This window comes from Vicugna pacos, chromosome 30 (genome assembly GCF_048564905.1).
Source record: "Vicugna pacos chromosome 30, VicPac4, whole genome shotgun sequence".
Taxonomy (NCBI): Eukaryota; Metazoa; Chordata; class Mammalia; order Artiodactyla; family Camelidae; genus Vicugna; species Vicugna pacos.
Window position 1 is genome coordinate 18859633 of NC_133016.1, and position 18935 is coordinate 18878567.

The window sequence follows — 18935 nt, forward strand, 5'->3', positions numbered from 1 at the left end:
GGTGTTTGGTCTCACATTTCCCTGGTTAGTGATGTTGAGACCTTTTCACGTGCCTCTTGGCATGTCTTTCTTGGGAAAATGTGTATTCAGATCTTTTGCTCATCTTTTAACTAGGTGTTTTTGATGTCATATGAGTTCTTTGTATATTTTGGATATTAGCCCCTTGTTGGACGTGTCGTGTGCAAATATTTTCTCCTGTCTAGCAGGTGGTCTTTTCATTTTGTTGGTGGTTTTCTTCACTGTGTAAAAGCTTTTTCATTTGAAGTCGTACCATGCACAAAAATAAATTCAAAATGGATTAAAGACTTAAACTGAAGACCTGAAACCATAAAACTTTTAGGAGAAAGCACTGGCAGTACACTCTTTGACATTAGTCTTAGCAGTATTTTTTTTTTTTGATATGTCTCCTCAGGCAAGGAAATAAAAGCAAAAATAAACAAATGGGACTACCTCTTCATGTTTAAAATTCATGCACTGGCCATGGATAATATAAAAAATCCATAGGATGGCTCTCGAGACCCTCCCACATGTCTCCCCGGTGTCATTTTGAACCCTCTCCTCCTGTACTGTGTCCCACCCAGACTGGCCTCCTTTCAGTCCTTCAGTGAGCACTTCCTGCTCCAGGCTCGTCACACAGGTCACCTCTCAGCCTAGAACAGTCCTCCCTCCTCAACATGCCAGACAACTCCTTGTCCATCTAGGATTCAGCTTGGATCTTGCTCTTTCGCCGAAACCTTTCCTGATGACTCAGCCTAGGCTAGGTCCCCCGGCTACATGCTGTGAGTGTCTGGGCTGTCCAGTCAGTTATGACCTTTGCAGTAGACTCATTGCATAATGTGGTCTGGCATCCTTGAGAATAGGGACATGTCTTTTTTTTCTGTGTCCCAGAACCTTGCACAGTGCCTGTCATGTGGTAGGCGTTCAGTAAATACTGATGGAGGAATGAATGAACTAGCGGGTGTGTTGGGTCGGGGGACCTTGTAGCTTGTGGGGGGACACATCCCCATTGGAAGAGTATTTATTGGAGAGCCTCAAAGATGAAGTGTTTGCATACTGGCGGTGGGAAATGTGCAAAATGCTTCATCCTGTGAAATGGAGATTGAGAGCCGGCATGAGTCCCAAATGCAAGTGTATGAGGGATTTTTGTTCTAAAATAGGTCTCTTAAAGACAAAACAAGACCCAAAGTTTTCTTCAGAAGAGTGGTGTCCCAGTGCATTCTCTTGATTACTTCTTTTTGATCAGTGAAGATCTGTGCAGGATCTAGCTTAGCATGAAATGCCTTCGGTCATTGCTGAATTGGGTTGTTTAGAGGTCTGTTAATGCAACAGGTTTTAAGTTAAAAAATGAAAGCGAACAAACTTAACTCTAACTTGGTGAATATTTCTAGGGCTGTGGCTTTCTAATAAGCGTGGTGGTGATTATAAACTATTGACTGTTTCTCTGGGGAAAACAATACAGTAGTCTTCAATTGTGGAGATCAGGAGGATGAACCTTCCCTACAGGACAGAAGAGGAAAACAGCTGCCCAGTGATGGCCTCATACATGGATTTTAAAATTTGGAGTATTTCAAAGAGCTTAGGTGGATCTGAAGAAGATATGTTCTGGAAAACTGTCTTAAAGAGCTTAAAGATTTGTAATAAGATTACAGGTTGTTTAATTCACAAACTAAATTGCCCTGCACAGGGGAGTCCACAGTCTAGGTGCTGTGGTCGTGTTCCTGGAAGTGGGATTCCAACAAACCTTTAACTTCTTGGTAGGATCCAGACATATATTTAGCTGTGTGAAATGTACTAGGTTTGAGTAAATCTTTTCTAGCTCCTTCGGCAAGCATGTTAAATGGATTTAACACTGCAGGCTTACAAAACTGACTTTCCATTGACATATTCTTTTTAAATAGGGAACTTTGAGTGATCTTTCCAGAACTTCAAAATCAACCCATTGCTTTGTAGCTATTTCTGATCCTCTGGTATCACCACAGCTCCATCAAACACAAACACCGCTGGCATAAACTGGCTGGATGCAGTGACTCGGCGATGCTCTTCAGACACCAGACACCTCCCGTCTTGTCTGTTTGTCATTTGAGGACATACTGCTTATTCTGTTAACATCTGCAGGCCAGTAAACAGGTAAATTTTGCCTTCACCAGCCACATGGAGACTCAGTTCTGTGTTAGCCTCAAAAGCAGATACAGAATGTGGATTAAGATGTAATTGTGATACATGACTTAATCAGATATTGGAAAGAGTTGAATCTCTTCTCAGAAGAGTGGGTTGAGATAACATAGTGCTGTAAGCACAACAGATAGCTAGTATCCAAAACAGGATGTGATGGCCGGTGTAGGAAACAGGGTGATGGACCTTCCTTTTGGTATGTTTGACTTTTGTTTCATTTAAATGATAGGAAATATTGGGTTTTATTATAACTTTTCTATTTAACTGTGCACTTGGTATGTTACAGAATGAAGCTCACTTCTTTGCCTCTTTATATCTTTATCCTGAGTGGCTTTGTTTATGCTGAGTGGCTTTTTGGCATCCCAATCTCTATGCGTTATTTTGACGTTCTTGGCATTTGGACCGGCTTGATTGTCTTGTTTAGAAAATAACATGGAGCAGGTTTGGAAGGATTCTGGGTGGGACTTCAGGAAACGTAGCTCAGAAATTATACATGGATTTTCGGTTACTTGTTGGCTCTGGACAGACAATATTTACATATAATTCCCTCTGGCTGTAAGTTATAGGGAGCTTCCCAGTGAAGAGCATTTGGGGAAGAGTCATTAGTGGTCCAGGAAGTCTTTAATGGGAATGAGTAAACAGGGAAACCAGGGGGCTGGCCTTGCTGCTGGGGGAGAAGGAATTAACTAACTCAGGAAATAAACTGGGAAGGATGAGTGTCTACGTTCCCGTGACACTTAGTGTTCACGTGGTTCTGTTGGGATTTGGTTGTGTGTGTGCTTTCCTGGAGAGTTCTCCGGGTCCCCTCCTTCCCAGGGCTCAAGTTCCAGCAGTAGCAGTAACTGCTGTGCCAGGTGCTATGCTAACTGTTTAAATATACTAGTTCATGTAACCCTAAGAGCAACCATAGTACAGAGGATACTTCTCCGCTTCACAGATGAAGAAACAGAGTGTGTGATGGGGGTTGAGGCTAGTACCTGGTATCTGCCTCTTAACCCCCTTGCTCACCTGTCTCCCGCAGTGGGAGCCCAGTCGGTGGGAAGGGAAGATGCTCAGTAACACACTGACGAGGATGTTCTTGACTTTGGGCTCCCAGGTTTGGGGGACCATTCCCGGGGACTGTGCCAGACTGTCCTGCTTCACGTCAAGACTACCTTGTGACCAAGCCTTCAGTCTACCAGAGTCTTAACTCTGAAACTACCTAGTGGCTTAACTTGGCATGTCATTGTGAATGGGTGCACTTTTTCACGGGTAATTATAGGACACTTTACCTGTATAAAGTACACACTCAGTGGGACCTGGTCTGCTGTAGGAAAGCCAGTATCCTCCGTGCCGGGGAGACGGTGGGGGTCTTAGAATCTGAGATCTTATCCCTGGTTCTGCTCCGAACTCAGCTCTTCACTGTGAACTTGGGCAAACTGTTCAATATGTTTTACCCTCAAGTTTCTTCTGTATGAAATGTTAGCAATAATCCCGTTCGTCTTCTGTTTTAAAACTAAGACAAAATGATTAAAGTACGTAAAGTTACTTAACGTTAGTGTACGATTGTGGAGGTGGCGTCACTAATAATTGCACGAGTGAACGCTTCCACGGTTGTGTTCTCTTTTCCCTGAAGTCTGCTTTGGTTCTGAGGCTCTGAAACAGTGGTTTTAACTCTGATGGCACATTCATTACTTGGGAAGCTCAGAAGAAAGTACAGTGCTTGGGCCCTCGTCAGATTTAATTATTCAAGCATGGGACATGGGCATTGATGCCTGTTTGTAAAAGATCTGCAGATAATTCTTAAATGGCAACCAGCAGTGGAGTCGCTTCTCTCAGGTTTTGGAGTTGAAGGAGGCTAGGCTCAGGTGGGGACTGTAAGGCAAGGCGTGGCTCTGTACGTATGATGTCGCTCAGAGCATCCCCAGGATCCCGGCAGCATGGAGCACCTCAGGCTTGTGTCCCTTCCCGAATCCCCTGCAAGATCCTATCAGAGTCCTGCCTTCTAAACTGTGCCGTATACAGTATCCACACCATCACTACCGCCTAATGCTTACAGGACTGGTACTGTGGGACCTCATTTAATTCTTAGAACGCTTCCCGAGGTAGGTCTGACTTTCACCTGCGTTGTGCAGCCGAGGAAACCGAGGCTCAGCGCCATCCATCAGTTTACCCAAGCTGATTAGCAGTGGTTGGAATTCTTACCAAGGCCGCCTAGCCCTCGAGCCCACACAACCACGCTAGGGCACTGCGTGATAATGAGTATAAAGGGGTGAAGAATCGACTCTTCTTGATACTGCATTTGCGTTTTAGCAGGGGCTTTCTGGAGATAGTGCTTTAGCTCAGGGTAAAGAATCCTTGGGCTGGAATGTTCAGCCACAGGCTGGTGGGGAGAGGCATCTGGGCACATGAGGGTGTGTGGTGCCCTGCAAATCAGTTACCAAATCAAATCACAAGAACTGATGGTTTTCAAACACATTGGATACATCTAGGGAGCTTTAAAAAAAAAACCAAAAACACTGCCTAGTACCCATGCCTAGAGATCGATGTAATTGGAGGGGTTGCCTGGCTTGGGAAAGCTTTCAGATCTCCCCAGGTAATTCTGCTGTGCAGCCAGGGTTGAGCACTAACGCCAGAGGGAGCCACTCCCTCCAGCTGTGTGTCGGAGCCGCCTCTGTGCGGCCGCAGAGATGGGAGACTCGAACTCCAGCTGGAGAATAGTTCTCGGTACTAATGCGTCTTGTTTCACGGAGACATCTGCCTTCTCCAGTAATACACAGGGCTCTTTCCAAAAGAAAAATCTGTTTTTCTTTGATAATTAGATCAGACATTATTTTACTCACTTTGAAATGATGGGACTAAGCATTGTTAAATATGTGGTAGCGAACTGAGCAGTATGATAATTGGATCTTTCCTTGTCTTTCCTATAATCTGCTGCCTCCAGGTTCGTTTGAAGAATTTCCTTGAAGGTGAGAGAAAAATGAAGAGGCAGCATAGAACCTTGGTTCTAGAGAGTTTTTGTCTGGCTCATGGGAATGATGGCTTTCTATTAAATAACTTATTTTATCTTACTGCCTTCCTGGAGATTAGAAGTGAGAACCCATGCCAGGAGAGAGTGCCCAGGATGCTATCTGCATCACCTACAACTGAAACAGCTTTCGCCTTTTAAATTGAGTTGAAAGTCACATAACAGAAAACCATTGAAAGTGAACAATTCACTGGCATTTAGTACATTCACAGTGGTGTTCAACCCCCCACATCTGCCTAGTTACCAAACATTTTCATCACTGCAAAGGAAGCCCTTCCCTTCCAGATTCTTTCCGTCTCTACAGCTCAGATCACATGTGTCTTCCTCAAGTCTTTGCTGGCTCCTCTGTCACTTGTCTCTCCTTCCTCTTAATGTGTCTGTTCTCTTGGCTGTTTTGCGTTGATCACATCCCACCTTGTCCTGGGTTGCAGTGGCAACAGCTTCCTTGGATGGGTAGGTCTGTGGAGGGAAGGGTGGGGGGTGGTTGCTAAGTCAGCACATAAAGCAACATTTGATTATGGCTAACATTGCCCTTGGAAGTCTTATGAATAGCTTATCAAGGGCGGTGTCACATGTGACATTGGGGAAACAGCCCAGCTCAGAAATTCACACGCACCTTAAGCTGAGAACTCATGAAGTAGCATAAATGTGGGGAGGCTGGAAGCTAAGGGGAGGCCTGCCTACAGATGTCACCCCGCCGGCACCATACAATGCAGGGTTTACTTCATTCTTGTTCAGCAGTGGACACCTGTAATCTCAGTGCATGTGTCTTTATTGTGGGGACGGAGGGAACATGACAGCATCTAGAATGGAGTGGGAGCTCAGATGTTCACTGGACTTGAAGCTAAAGCTTGCTGGATCAGATCTGTAATACATACTATCCTTTACAAAGTTAGAGGAGAGTCACCTGCTGCCTCTCTGACTGTGGTTGCCCCTCCTCTCTTGCCTGCCCGTACTGAGTAGCTGTTACTCTTCTTAGAAACTGGTCACATCACCCCTTGGAGTATATTTTTTATGTGAATTATCTATCCACCCAGATTTTGAGTTCCTTAAAGGGAGGGTATGGTTCCCCATGTTTGTACTTGGTTACCTGTGCTTATCACAGTGTTTTACGAATAAACGATAATACATAAATACACATTCTCTCTTCACTGACTCCTGTCTCAGTGAGCACTTACTGAGCATCGGCTACATGCTAGGGATACAAAGATGCCCGATAGTGTATCTGAAAGATGTTGAAGTAGTGAGAGGAAACTGACATGAAAGAAATGACTAAAAACCATGAACAAAGTTGACCATAGAAGAACTGATTGCAGCCGCCCAGCGTTGAGAAGTGCTGACTCCCCAGGACACAGGGAGGAGGGGGTCAGGGAGGAGATGGTGCTGGGACCTGGGCTCTGCCCATGTGGACAGTGAGGAGAGGACATTCTGGGCCAAGGAAGCAGCATGTACAAAGGGAGAGGGCAGCAAACCTTTTCCATAAAGAGCCAGAGAGTAAATATTGTAGGTTTTGGGCCATGGAGTCAGCATCACACTGCACAGCTGTGATTGATGTGTGGAAGCAGCTATGCCAGTCTGTAAGAAGAATGTGTCGTTGTGTCCCAGTAAAACTTCATGGACACCAAAACCTGACTTACATAGAGTTGTCGTGTATTGTCACGTGAGTATCATCCTTTTGCTTTCCCCCCCCAGCCATTAAAGCCCATTCGTATCTCATGGACTGTACAAAAGCAGGTGGCACACTAGATTTGGCCCAGGGCTGCAGCTGACCTGCGTGCGACGGCAGGGCAGGGTGGGATCGTACCGCAGGAGCAGAGCAGCAAGGCTTCGGTGCGCCTGCTCTGATGCGCAGGGCGCGCTTCTGCACATCTCATGCGCTTCCGGGGGTGGTGAGGCTAGCGGCCTCACTTGGAGGAGCTAAAGTATCATGAGGGTCCCCTAATGCCCCTGACGCTCTGGTGGGTTCCGTGGGTATAGGGAAATACAGGGGATAGTGTTCTGCCTACCAGGTGTTCTCATTCTATTTAGAGGGAAGAGATTTATATAGGTAGAAAGATAAATGGATCCTCCCAGAGTAAGAACTAAACAGAGGCAGAGCCGCGCAGTTAGACTCTGAGTCCTAGGTGCAGTGAACTCTGCGGGGGAGGCGCACGGCCAGCAGGGTGAAGGCCGGAGCAGTCCCCATGTGAGCTGGGACTGAACTCCTTGGCTTCCAGTATGTTACCCAGCTTGATGATGTCCACATGTCACCACCTCCACTCACTTCCTGTTGGCATCTTCCCCCTCCTCTGCTGTTTGTCAGTCTGTTATCTTGAGCCATTCTGACACTGAGTGGAGACGTGGCTTTGAGTACGACTTCTTGGGTGTGCTGTATTCCCTCTGATGGGAGGGGAAGGCCAGGAGCATCACTCAGGGCTGGGAAGTGTAGCGAGGCCCAGGAGAGTCCCTCACCTGAAACTTGGGGACAGGAATTAAAAGTCATCGCAGCTTGACACATGGTGGGCTTAAATGGCAGTGGAGGAGGTAAGTTAGAACACCTGAAGGGAGAAGAACGTTGAAATGCCCAGTTTTCTCTGGGGGAGCCTCCGAACATTCTTAGTGTCTTCCTCTAAAGCTCTCAGCTACTGTAAAGCTCCAGAGTACCTTCCTGTGACGATACAGTATGTCCTGCTGTGAGGCAGGCCAGAGGCAGAGAGCAGACTGTGAATTTGTCTCACTGCCATGCCCCAAACAAGCGACCCGGGCTTTGTATCCAGAGCTGGGGCATCAAGGATGCAAGCTGGTTTGCTTTCCTGTTGATGGGTGTTCTGAGTCTCCTGTCTCGTGACTTCCATTCCTCAATCCTGAATTAGAGACAAGTGTAGCAGGGGCTTGGGCTTGCTTTAAAAAAAAAAAAGGCCAGTGATTACCTGGAGGAAAATGCTGTTTAAAAAAAAAAAGCAGGACCACAATCAGGCTGGCTGCCTGCTTTGTGCCCAGGCAACTGAGTGGCCCCAGGGCCTTTGCTTTGCCGTCCTCTGTGAGGAGGGTTGGTTATGCTGATACAGGCACACATTCTGGCTGGCCTTTGTTCTTAAGAGCTCTTAGTTTCAGATTTGCTAAAAATATTGTGTGGCCATGAAACTTATTTATTTATTATATATATATATAATTTGGGAGGGGTGTGCGCCCATGCACACAGACAGCTTCTCAAGCAAGTGGGCCCTGTGGAAATCACCAAGCTCTGAGACACGGGTCGCGCAGACGGAAGGAGTGTGGTGCCGAGAGTGACGGCCCGCAGTGCGGGTGCTGCCGTTTGCCACGTCAGACCTGTGGCTCTCCCTGGCTGCCCGTTACACCCACCTTGGGAGCTTTCACGTCACCCCACATTCTGTGAGTGGGTCTGAGCTGCACCCAGACCTGGTCTTTTCAGAGCTCCCAGGTGATGCTAGTGTGCGGTCAGGGCCGAGAGCCCCCGAGCTACATCGCTGGTGCCTCGCTGCTCACCGGGGGCTGCGCTCTTCCGGCCAGGATTTGGCCAGTTTAATGACCTTGCAGGTCCCGGACCCGGATGGTGGCTGGGGGAGGATGAGTGAGATTTTTTATTATGTTTCTGGTTTGAAGAATGCAGAACTAAACTGAGGTTGCTGACAACTCAGGAATATGTAAACAGAGTTTCAATTTGCTGACCCGTTTCTTCATTTCCGCAGGAAAACGGCTTTGTCCCTGAATGCAGAACATCAAGCAGAGACCCCCGAGCTCTGAAGACTTACTGCACTGTCTCATTGGCTTTTGCATGTGTTGTTTTATCCCTTGTTTGCAGCACATTAGACACTCCCTCTGACATCACTGTTTGGTACCGTTCTTTGAGATGATGGTGTAAAACTCTGTATGTAACAGAATCTAGGCTTGACAGTCCCCCTAGTAAAATTCTAATTTCGTTGATCTGGGATATTCTCGTAGGACCAAGAAGGTGTCCCCTGTTACCAATCTTGTGAGTTGCTTGTCATGGAATTGGATCCTCTTGTATCTTGAAATGAGAAGGCAGGCAAATGTGTGGAGATGACTCTGAAAGGTCTCCCAGGGGCCCCTCATAGACAGCAACATGTGTTTAGAAACCTGGAAGCTTCTCTTGGCATCTAAGTGTCTTCTCTCTTTATGTTTCAGTACACGAGGGTCTGGATCCCTGACCCCGATGAAGTGTGGCGCTCAGCTGAATTGACCAAGGACTACAAGGAGGGCGAGAAGAGCCTCCAGCTGAGACTGGAAGATGAAACTGTGAGTGAGCCCGGGGGTGGGGGCGCAGGCCCCGCTGAACAGGGCCGGACGCTACATTGTGGCCGGAGTGTTTCCTACGCCTTGGCCCTGAGCCCCTGCCATACTTTTTGTTACTCTTGATGATACTGTAGGTGAACGCGCTAAACCGTGAGGCTGCGGTATGGATGGCACGTTACAGACAGTGCCGGTTGGTGTTAGCAGCTGAGAGATCACCCGTGACTGAGGCAGGACTCCTCGCAGGGAAGTGGAGGGCACAAGAGGGTTCCCTCCGTGGGGCTGGGGCATCAGTGGGGGATGAGGGGGAGCTGCTGACTATGGGAGGCAGCGCCTGGTAGAGTGGTTGGAGCACCAGCTCTGGACCCAGCCTGCCTGGGTTGGGATCCTGGCTTGACCCTTACTAGCTTTATGCCCTTGAGCAGGTGAGCAGTTTTTCTGTGCCGGTTGCTTTGTCTATGACATGAGGGTGACAGTTTGTCTAGGGGGTGTCTGAATAAAATGAGTTGCTATGTGACATGGACTCAGAGTCCTGCCCGGCACATAAGCACTCAGTATGTGTCTGTTGCTGCAGTGAGAGTCCTTTTCATTAGTTGACTCTGAGGTGGTTTTGCTGGCAAGGGAGACCAGGTAGTCACCATGAAGTCCTATTCCTCCTGTTTCAGTTTTTCTTTTCATGAGCCTTTTAGGACCATCCCTCCCTGTGATATGTGCATTTTACAAATATTGAAAGGCTTGCCCTCTGCTGGTCATGGGGGTTTATGGGTGAACAGCTCAGTGCTGGAGGGAGCCCAGATGAGCTGCAGTGGGTTCAGAAGCATGTGGACGAGGTGCAGGAGGAAGGTCTGAGGGAACCTGCCGGTTGAGGGTGCCAGGGGAAAGGAGGGAGCCATCGAAGACTCAGGCTGCAGTGGGCAGAGGGGAGCGTCCCAGGCAGGAGTTAAGTGCATCAGGCCCTGAGGCCTCAGTGTGTCTCTTTGGGTGTGTGGAGGGAAAGGAAGCCACTGCACCTGGAAGCCCCTGGAGACGGGGACAGGCGGGCTCTGAGGCTGAGGGTGCAGGCAGTGGCCGCGCGTGCAGGATGTACAGTAGGGGAGCCTGGGAAAGAAAAAGGCTTTGAACCAAATGGCCAAAAGAAATCAGGAATTGGCTTTGGGAGGGGTCGGGTTTGAGGGCTGCAGAACAGGTGTGCCGTAGAGGGAAGGCTGGGGCTGGAGTGACTGCTGCCTCCCTCTGAGCTGCAGTAGCGCTGAAAGTCTGTCCCACGTCACTTAGCCTTTGGTCATTTACTGTCTTACTGCTTTTTCTTCTTCTAAGCACTTTGGTCTTGCTTTTCTAGGTAGTAATGGCCTGCTTGAGAAGTGGCCCTTGTCTTAGGCTCTGCTCTCATGGTACCTACTGTGGGTGGTGATTAACTCACTGATTAGCAGGGAGATTGAATGTCTTCCTTCGAGCACATCACTTGGTCAAACTAGGGCAGTGAGTGGGTTAGCTTGTCAGAAGATGTGGACACGCACGTGTGCTCGCTCACCTGCCCCGTCATGGCAGGCGGACTTTGCCAGCCTTCTCTTGGTTTTGAGGTGAGAAACATAATTCCCAACAGATGGAATCATGTTGAATAACTTCCCACCCCACACCCCAAACAGTATAAAATTAGTTCTCCCACTTGAATGGTATATCTTCCACTCCAGCAGATTTCATTTCAGTTGATCTTGTAAGTGGGTGGATGTTTTTAAGGAGTTGTACGGAGTTCGTGAGGAATGGTCTGCTGTGTTGCTAAAACAGAGCAGATGCTCGCCTTCCCAGCTGAAGTGAATTCTGCCCTGCGTGACTAATCCTGGCAGCTGCCCGGGACCCTCTCCTCCCTCCCTGCCCTGCTACACGGCCATCAGCGCGTAATCAGAAGAGATGCCCGGGGCTGCAGATTAGCAGCTCTCCAGAAATAATGGGCTCTGAGCATCAGACTCTGGCCAGGTGGCTCATGGGCTGTGGTTCATCCACTGCTGGCTCCGAGCTGTCATTTGGACCAACTCAGCTGAGCTGTGGACCAGAGGCAGGAGAATGGAAGTTAGATGGCTGGACTGTGAATATTTGAAGAGCCTTCTCAGTACTGAAACCATCCTTGATCTAGGCTGGCCGAAAAATCCACCCAGGGTCTCTTTCCCCCACCCCCTACCCCTCCCTGTGAAGTCCAGTAGTGTGGGTTTAACTGCATCAGCAAAGGATGAAAATTAACTAGTTTTGTCCTAAAATAATACTGTTCTTGACCCCAGCTTCTACCTTAGCAGTAAGTACCATGTGTGCTGTGCTCTGTTCAAGATGGTCAAGCTCCCCAGGATTCCTCTAAGATGTTTTCCCTGTTCCTTGCATCTTTATTTTTATTTTGGTAAAATATACAAAACATAAAATTTACTGGGTTAATCATTTTTGAGTGCACAGTTCAGTGGCATAAAATATTTACACATTATTGGGCAACCATCACCACCATCCATCTCCAGAACTCTTTTCATCTTGCAAAACCAAAACTCTGTACCCATTAAATACCAACTCCCTCTTGCCTTTTCCCCTGCAGCCCCCGGTAATCTCTATTCTCCTTTCTGTCTTTGGGTTGAATTATTCTAGGTACCTCACAGAAGTAGAATCATAAATTATTTGTCCTTTTGTGTCTGGCTTGTTTCACTTAGCACACAGTGTAAGATGTTTTCTATTTAAGCCAAGGAGAAGATGGGAAACTTTTGGGGAGGGGGTGAAGGATCATGTGTTCTCTTTTTTCTCCACAGTTGTGAAGGGTGCAGGATATCTAGATGTGCCAACCCTTAACACAGTACTCTGTGTAAACCGGATCGAGCATCTCAGTGTATGCAAACCTTGGTGACAATACAGCTTCCTCATTCCTCTTGTGGCAAGTGGTGTGGCCCTCTGCCTGGCCGACCCCTCTCCTGCCCTCGCCTCCCTTACCAACTGCTCAGCTCCTGCCCTCTGCTGGCAGAGAACACTCTCCCCGTTCTGATGGGTTTGCATTTAAATTTTGTATCCAGTGTCTGGTGGCCGCCTAATGCTGCATCCTCCCTTTGTATAAGGCCCTGACAGTGTTGGTGAGTGAGAGGATGATGGGGATCAGTGTGCTCTACCTGCGCCTCTGCGTATCCAAGCCAAGCCCGCTCACATTTGCGCAGCCAGGGCAAGAGTGTGGGTGGAAGCCTACATCCGTTTAAATATTAAAATGATATTTTAGAAGAATGATTTAGGTAAATCTGACATTTCTAACTCTTGAAAAATAAAGGATTTGTGTATTAAAACTGGGAGATTTATAACTGTTCAGTCTCCATCTAGTTGCTCATGTAAAGATCTGCTGTCTTGCTTTGGGCATGTCATGGCTGTACCGACATGTGAACACATTTTAAGTGATGTGACTCCTTCAGTATTGCAGAGTGTCCTCCTGTGTCATGTTTGCAGTGGTTGCAAACACTGTACTAAGTTGTGAGGGCCTCTGGAACCACAGTTAGAACATGCGGGGAAGTGAGAAACTGGACGTTTGCCCTACTGGGAAATGGTGTTTCATCGTATGAGAATTCCTGTTGCATTTGTGCTATCTGGAAGGAAGGATTAACAAGCTAATTTGTCTTTTCTTTTATCTAAATGTCTTTGCTACCCAGTTCCTCCCCACTCTCCAAAGCAGCCATTGATGTTGGCAATGTTACAGCCTATGAACCTTCAAGGTGCCTGGACACATTGTGTCTTATTTCAGGGGCACAGGGCAAGAAGTGTGCAGAAGCATTACCCTGGGGCCTGAAGGCGTTCATCACAAGATTGTATACTGAGGGTTACAGATCGCATTGTGTCAGTGCTGAACGCTGATCCCAAGTGACAGAGGTACCATGTGTTCTTTAATAAGCTTGTATTTTGCATTTGTGATGCTGGAGCCCTTTGAGATGCAGGGTCCAGGGAAAGGGCCCCTCTTGCCCAGGTCTAAAGATGGTACCGAACGTATCAGCGTATTACAGTGAGGAGAATAGCAAACGTGGTTCTTCAGGTCCAGAAGCGGCAGTCTCACAGGAGAGCTAGGGCTGTCGTCCTTACACGTTGGTGCCCTCAGGCCACACACCTGGAGGGTGCCTGCGGAGCTCGTGTGAGCCCTGTGCAGATGAAGTGCCAGCTGTGCCACATCTGGCAAAACCACACAGCTAAGAGTATTGAGTAACACTCCTCTGGTACCAGGAAAGCCTCTTACTGAGCATGAGTTTGACTGTTTCTTTTTTCTTTTTGTTTTATTGGTCATTTTTATTCTTTCTTATTTTAATATTGGATTATGGGTCATCTAATGCTTTTTAAAACCTTTATCTTTGTTCTCAATTGCTCAGTAATCCATGATTGAGACAATATTACATTTTGCTGATTAGATGGCAAGAATATCAAAAAGACAATATTTGTATTGTATGTAGGCAAAAAATGTGTCCTTAAAGTTGTAAAATAATACATGGCATGTAAATATCTGTTGGTAATATTGTTACCAATACCGTTAGTTATCTTGTCTACAGTGGAGTTTATTTTTTTAATTAATTTTTTTATTGTAAAATACGTAAGAGTTTACTGTCTTCACCATTTTTAAGTGCGCTGTTCAGTGGCATTAAATACATTAACATCTCCAGAAGGGTCTCTGTCTACTTAGTTACAACCTCTGCCCCTTCTGTATTCATGATCTTTTCCATCGGTTGGGATATTTTGGCCTGGCTGCTTCTGCTTAGGGACTGGTGTAGCAGTGATTTTGCCCCGAAGGGACAAAGTCTGGATACATTTTTGTTGTCGTGACGGAGGAGGGAGGTTTGCCTTTGGCATTTAGTGGGTAGAGGGAGGGATGGTGCTAAAGGGACCTCCCCCCAAAGAAACAAGCATCAGTCGTAAACGAAAACAGTGCTAAAGTCGGGAAACCCTGGTTCAAGCTCATAGAGGAAGTGAGCCTTAGCTGTGCATTGCTGAAAGGCACCATGTTGAAAGCTAAGCTTTCATAGCTCCATGATTCTAACTGTGTAAGCTGCGTTCCCTAAAGTACACTGAAGTCAAAAGATTGTATCCGACTTCATATTTTTTATCTTACTTTATTGAGTTATAGTCAGTTTACAATGCTGTGTCAATTTCCAGTGTACAGCACAATTTTTCAGTTATACATGAACATACATATATTCATTGTTGCATTCTTTTTCACCGTGAGCTACCACAAGATCTTGTATATATTTCTCTGTGCTATGCAGTATGATCTTGGTTTATCTACTCTACATATGCCTGTCAGTATCTACAAATTTTGAACTCCCAGTCTGTCCCTTCCCAACCCCCTCCTCCCGGCAACCACAAGTTTGTATTCTATGTCCATGAGTCTGTTTCTGTTTTGTATTTATGTTCACTTGTCTTTTTCTTTTCTTTTCTGTTTTTTTAGATTCCACATATGAACGATCTCGTATGATATTTTTCTTTCTCTTTCTGACTTACTTCACTTAGAATGACATTCTCCAGGAGCATCCATGTTGCTGCAAATGGCGTTATGTTGTCGGTTTTTATGGCTGAGTAGTATTCCATTGTATAAATATACTACATCTTCTTTATCCAGTCATCTGTCGATGGACATTTAGGCTGTTTCCATGTCTTGGCTGTTGTGTGCTGCTGTGAACATTGGGGTGCAGGTGTCTTTTTGAAGTGGGGTTTCTTCTGGATACATGCCCAGGAGTGGGATTACTGGGTCATATGGTAAGTCTATTCCTAGTCTGACTTCATATGTTTATGTCGCTGTAATGTTGTTTATAATTCAAACTTAATTGTCTGTTTTCATATATGGTTTTTTCCTTACTTTAAATGCTTGCATTCATTCATTTATTATTCATTCATTAAAAGCAATTATTATTGAGCAATTATTGTATGTCAGGGTCTAGTTATACAGCAGCGAAAATGGTACATCTGTACCTCAGTGGAGCTTTTAGGCCAACTTTTTTTTTTTAAGTTTTTTTTTTTTCACTAGGGGAGGCAACGAGGTTCATTTATTTAATTTATTTTTTAAATGGAGGCAGTGGGGATTGAACCCAGGGCCTTGTGCATGCTAAGCACTTACTCTACCACTGAGCTATACGCTCCCTCCGCTAGTCTAACTTATAATGAATGCGATACATACACAAATATAGGATTTCGAATATGAAAAGTTCAAGGCCAAGAATCTTTAAAGTCTATAAACACATGATAAGGTGTTCAACTTTACCCCATTGCTCCTTCTCTCTTCATTACTCAACTCCACACTCTTTTGAAAGCCTCTTGGGTGGGCAGCGACCTCTGAGTTTCTTGCTGACTTCCTAAAGCAGGACTACTCACCATGGTGTTCCTCTGTGGTCTTCAGCCTCCTTGCCAATTAGGTGGGACCCCGTAATTACTTCTGTCAGAGAGCTCCAGGTAGAACTCCTGTCTCCCACTTCCAGGCAGAAACGTGGAAGAGCCCATGGGAGTTTCCATGCTCTTCTCTCCCTCTGCCTGGTGATGATGGAGGCCACGTGCCATGTCTGAGTGACCTGCTGAAGCAGGGCTACCATTCCAGCCAGGCTTTGGCACCCAGCATGAGAGAGAGAGAAACCTTTGTGGTATTAAGCCACTGAGATTTCAGGGTTAATTTGTTATTTCTTTATAACCTAACTGACCCTTCCTAACTATGAAGTTTACATGAATTACAGAGCATTTTATTTTTCAAACAATTGCCTGCCTATTCTTGGGCCCGTGCTGAGTGTCATGAGGGGAAGAGTAAGAAGGCTCTTTTAAGAAGCATGATCTTTTTGGAAATGGGAGAAGATGGAGATACAAGACTTAAGCACAGAACTATTACAGAGTAAGACACAGCAGAACATTCATTAAGTGAATTTTTTTTTTGTATTTGCTTAGAGCATAATATAAAACGGCCTTTTAATATTTGTTAAGTGAATCTGGAGCCACACACTTACAGTAAGTGTGAGTGGATTCAAGCTTCGAGGTCTCCTATTTTCTCTGCAGGACAGCTCACAAAGAGAATACAGAAGAGACCACCCCTGCATCCACTGACCTAAGTTAAATACTGTAGGCCGTTACAGTTGGAAGGGCTCTTACAGCTTGTTGGGACCAGTCCTCTCATCCTACCATTAGGGAAGCTGCTGTCTGCAGTAGTGATGGATTCACGGCCTCACAGCAGTTGAGTTCAGTGGCTGCATGTCAGAAGCCCTTGAGGAGCTTAAAAAAAAATTGCAAAGCCCCAGCCCAGTCCAACTACTTAAATGAGATGTGGGGGGTGGGACACAGCACAGTACCTTTCTGAAGGCCCCCGTGGCATTCCGAGGTGCAGGGAGGGCTGAGAGCCACTGCTTTAGTTGATGGCCAGGGCTTGAATATTGGGCTTCACTCCTCGCTGGGCTCCATTTCTGTCAGCATACGATCTATGTGGTGACTCAGGGTCAACGCCGACCCCTTGCCTGCTGCTAACACTTTTTTTTTTACTAGCTTATCTTTTCTCTGTATCTTCTGGTTCTATGTGTAGATAAAGAAAACTTCTTTCCCCTACTCTACCATATATGCTTATTAGTAGCTCCAAATCTTTTGTTGGGATTGGTCATTTGAAGATGTTTCTATGATTATGTTCTCTTGCTGTGGTACCGTGTACTGTGGACATGAATTGAAGTGTGGGAGAGGTCATGGAAAGATCAGACATTCTATTCAACTAATATTTTTGGAGCACCTACTAAGCATTGTAGAATCAGAGATCCCCCGAGTTTAGAGCCATCCAAACCAATGCTCTCCAGCAGAACATTTTGCCACAATGGAATGTTCTCTGTCTGTATTGTCTCCAGTGTGGCAGTCACTCACCTTACGTGGCTGGTGGGCCCCTGAAATGTGGCTGGTGTGATAAACAGAAGCTTTAATTGTATTTAACTTGAGTGAATTCAATTTAAATAACCACTGTGCTTCCCTATTGGCGAGTGCAGGCTTACACCAGTCCTCTTCACCATGTCTGCCTCTGTATTTTCAAGTGTTGTCTAGTCCCATTTGCTAGATGGGGACCTGTTCCTGACTCCCAGCCCTGGTCTCAGAGAGGAAGCCGAGGTCCACTCCAGAAGGATGACTAGTTTTGTGAGGGGTGTTAACATTCAGCCTCCTCTTCACCTCCAAAGGCCCAGTTACCATACAGTGAAGTGTTTTGTGCTGGAAGTTCATGGTCCCTGATCATGTCATAAACCCTTAGATTTCAAATAAAACCATGTTAGCTGTAAATGTTCAACACTAGCAGCGGTGTTAGAATCTGTTAAAGAAGAAAAAAAAAAAAAAACGTGTTCTCACGGCTCTCATTCCCTCGTCCCCTCCGGGCGTACCCACACTGAGAAATCAGCAGCTCCGACCACCGCACCTGTGGCACCTGCCTCTTCTCTGCTGCTCTGGACAATTTTACTCCTTCTCAGTTTTACTGTAACCAGTACCATTGGCTTTTGGACTATGTTTTCACAAAATTGCATATGTGTTTCCTCCAACACGCTTAGGGTTGGGGGGTCTTTTGAGGGGAGATTCATCTAAGAAAAGATGGAATGCCGGCATTTCTGCCTCAGAGTTTGAAGAGCCTGGGCTCAGGTCGCAGCTTCCTAATCTGAAAAACGAGGGGTTGGCCGGGGGAGCTCTGTGTCTCTGCAATTGTCCGTCGCTGTGCTGTTCCCCGAGGTGGGGTGCAGAGCCACGTGGGAGTGGGAGGCACAGAGCAGACGTGCTCCTGCTGGGGCGAGGGGACAGCTCATGGGAAAGTCTTCAGAATGGCTCAGGAGGGAGCTCTGGTTAGAGTCATGGTGATGCCCCCAGCGCTGCCAGAGACGAAGGGGTTGGGGGATCACCCCTAGTATTTAATGAAACAAAAATCAACTCTTCACAGTCTCTGTTTCCCCTTGTTTCCCACCTTTGGGGAATTTTATCTGCATCCTCATGATAGTCATTTGTTTGCTAGTCTCCTGTATGGAGTAAGTTTGATAAGAATGAAAGCTTTTCTCAGAAAGAAAAGAACCTTGATAAATATTTTTAAAAAACCCAACAACAGGGAACCGTACAAAGAAAACCTGACTGACACAGGTAGCCACTGATATTTTGTGGGGATGTTATTCCAGACAGATTTTAATATATAGTTTTAAATAAATGGAACCCTATTTTAAATTTCATTCTGTAACATTCCTTTTGTTAGATTCAGCAGAGTGCTGTGGGTAGCTGCCTGCCCATAAATGCAGGTCTGTGTCGTGTTTTACTTTCATATTTATAGCTTTGGAAAGTCAATATCTTTGCTCATTTATGAGATTGTCTCCTGGGGCCAAGGAAGAATATATTTATGAAAAATTCTGACTAGGTGTTGCCAGCTGTCCTCCAGAACAGGTAAATCAGTCTGAGCCCTTTTGCCAACTCCCTTCCCGCATTGTCGGTTTTTACACCTCTGCTTAGCTGATGGATAATCATGCTCACAATCTTTCATTTGCATCTCTTT

General features: G+C 46.2%; 1 protein-coding gene across 2 annotated transcripts in view; it reads left to right on the forward strand.

The window, feature by feature from the left end:
• MYO5B (myosin VB) overlaps nt 1-18935 on the forward strand; it is a 289752-nt gene that overhangs the window by 114893 nt on the left and 155924 nt on the right. For both annotated transcript variants that reach the window (XM_072952259.1, XM_072952258.1), the window contains exon 2: nt 9326-9436. In XM_072952259.1, the coding sequence (XP_072808360.1) occupies nt 9326-9436 (111 nt within the window). The remainder of the gene's footprint in view (nt 1-9325; nt 9437-18935) is intronic.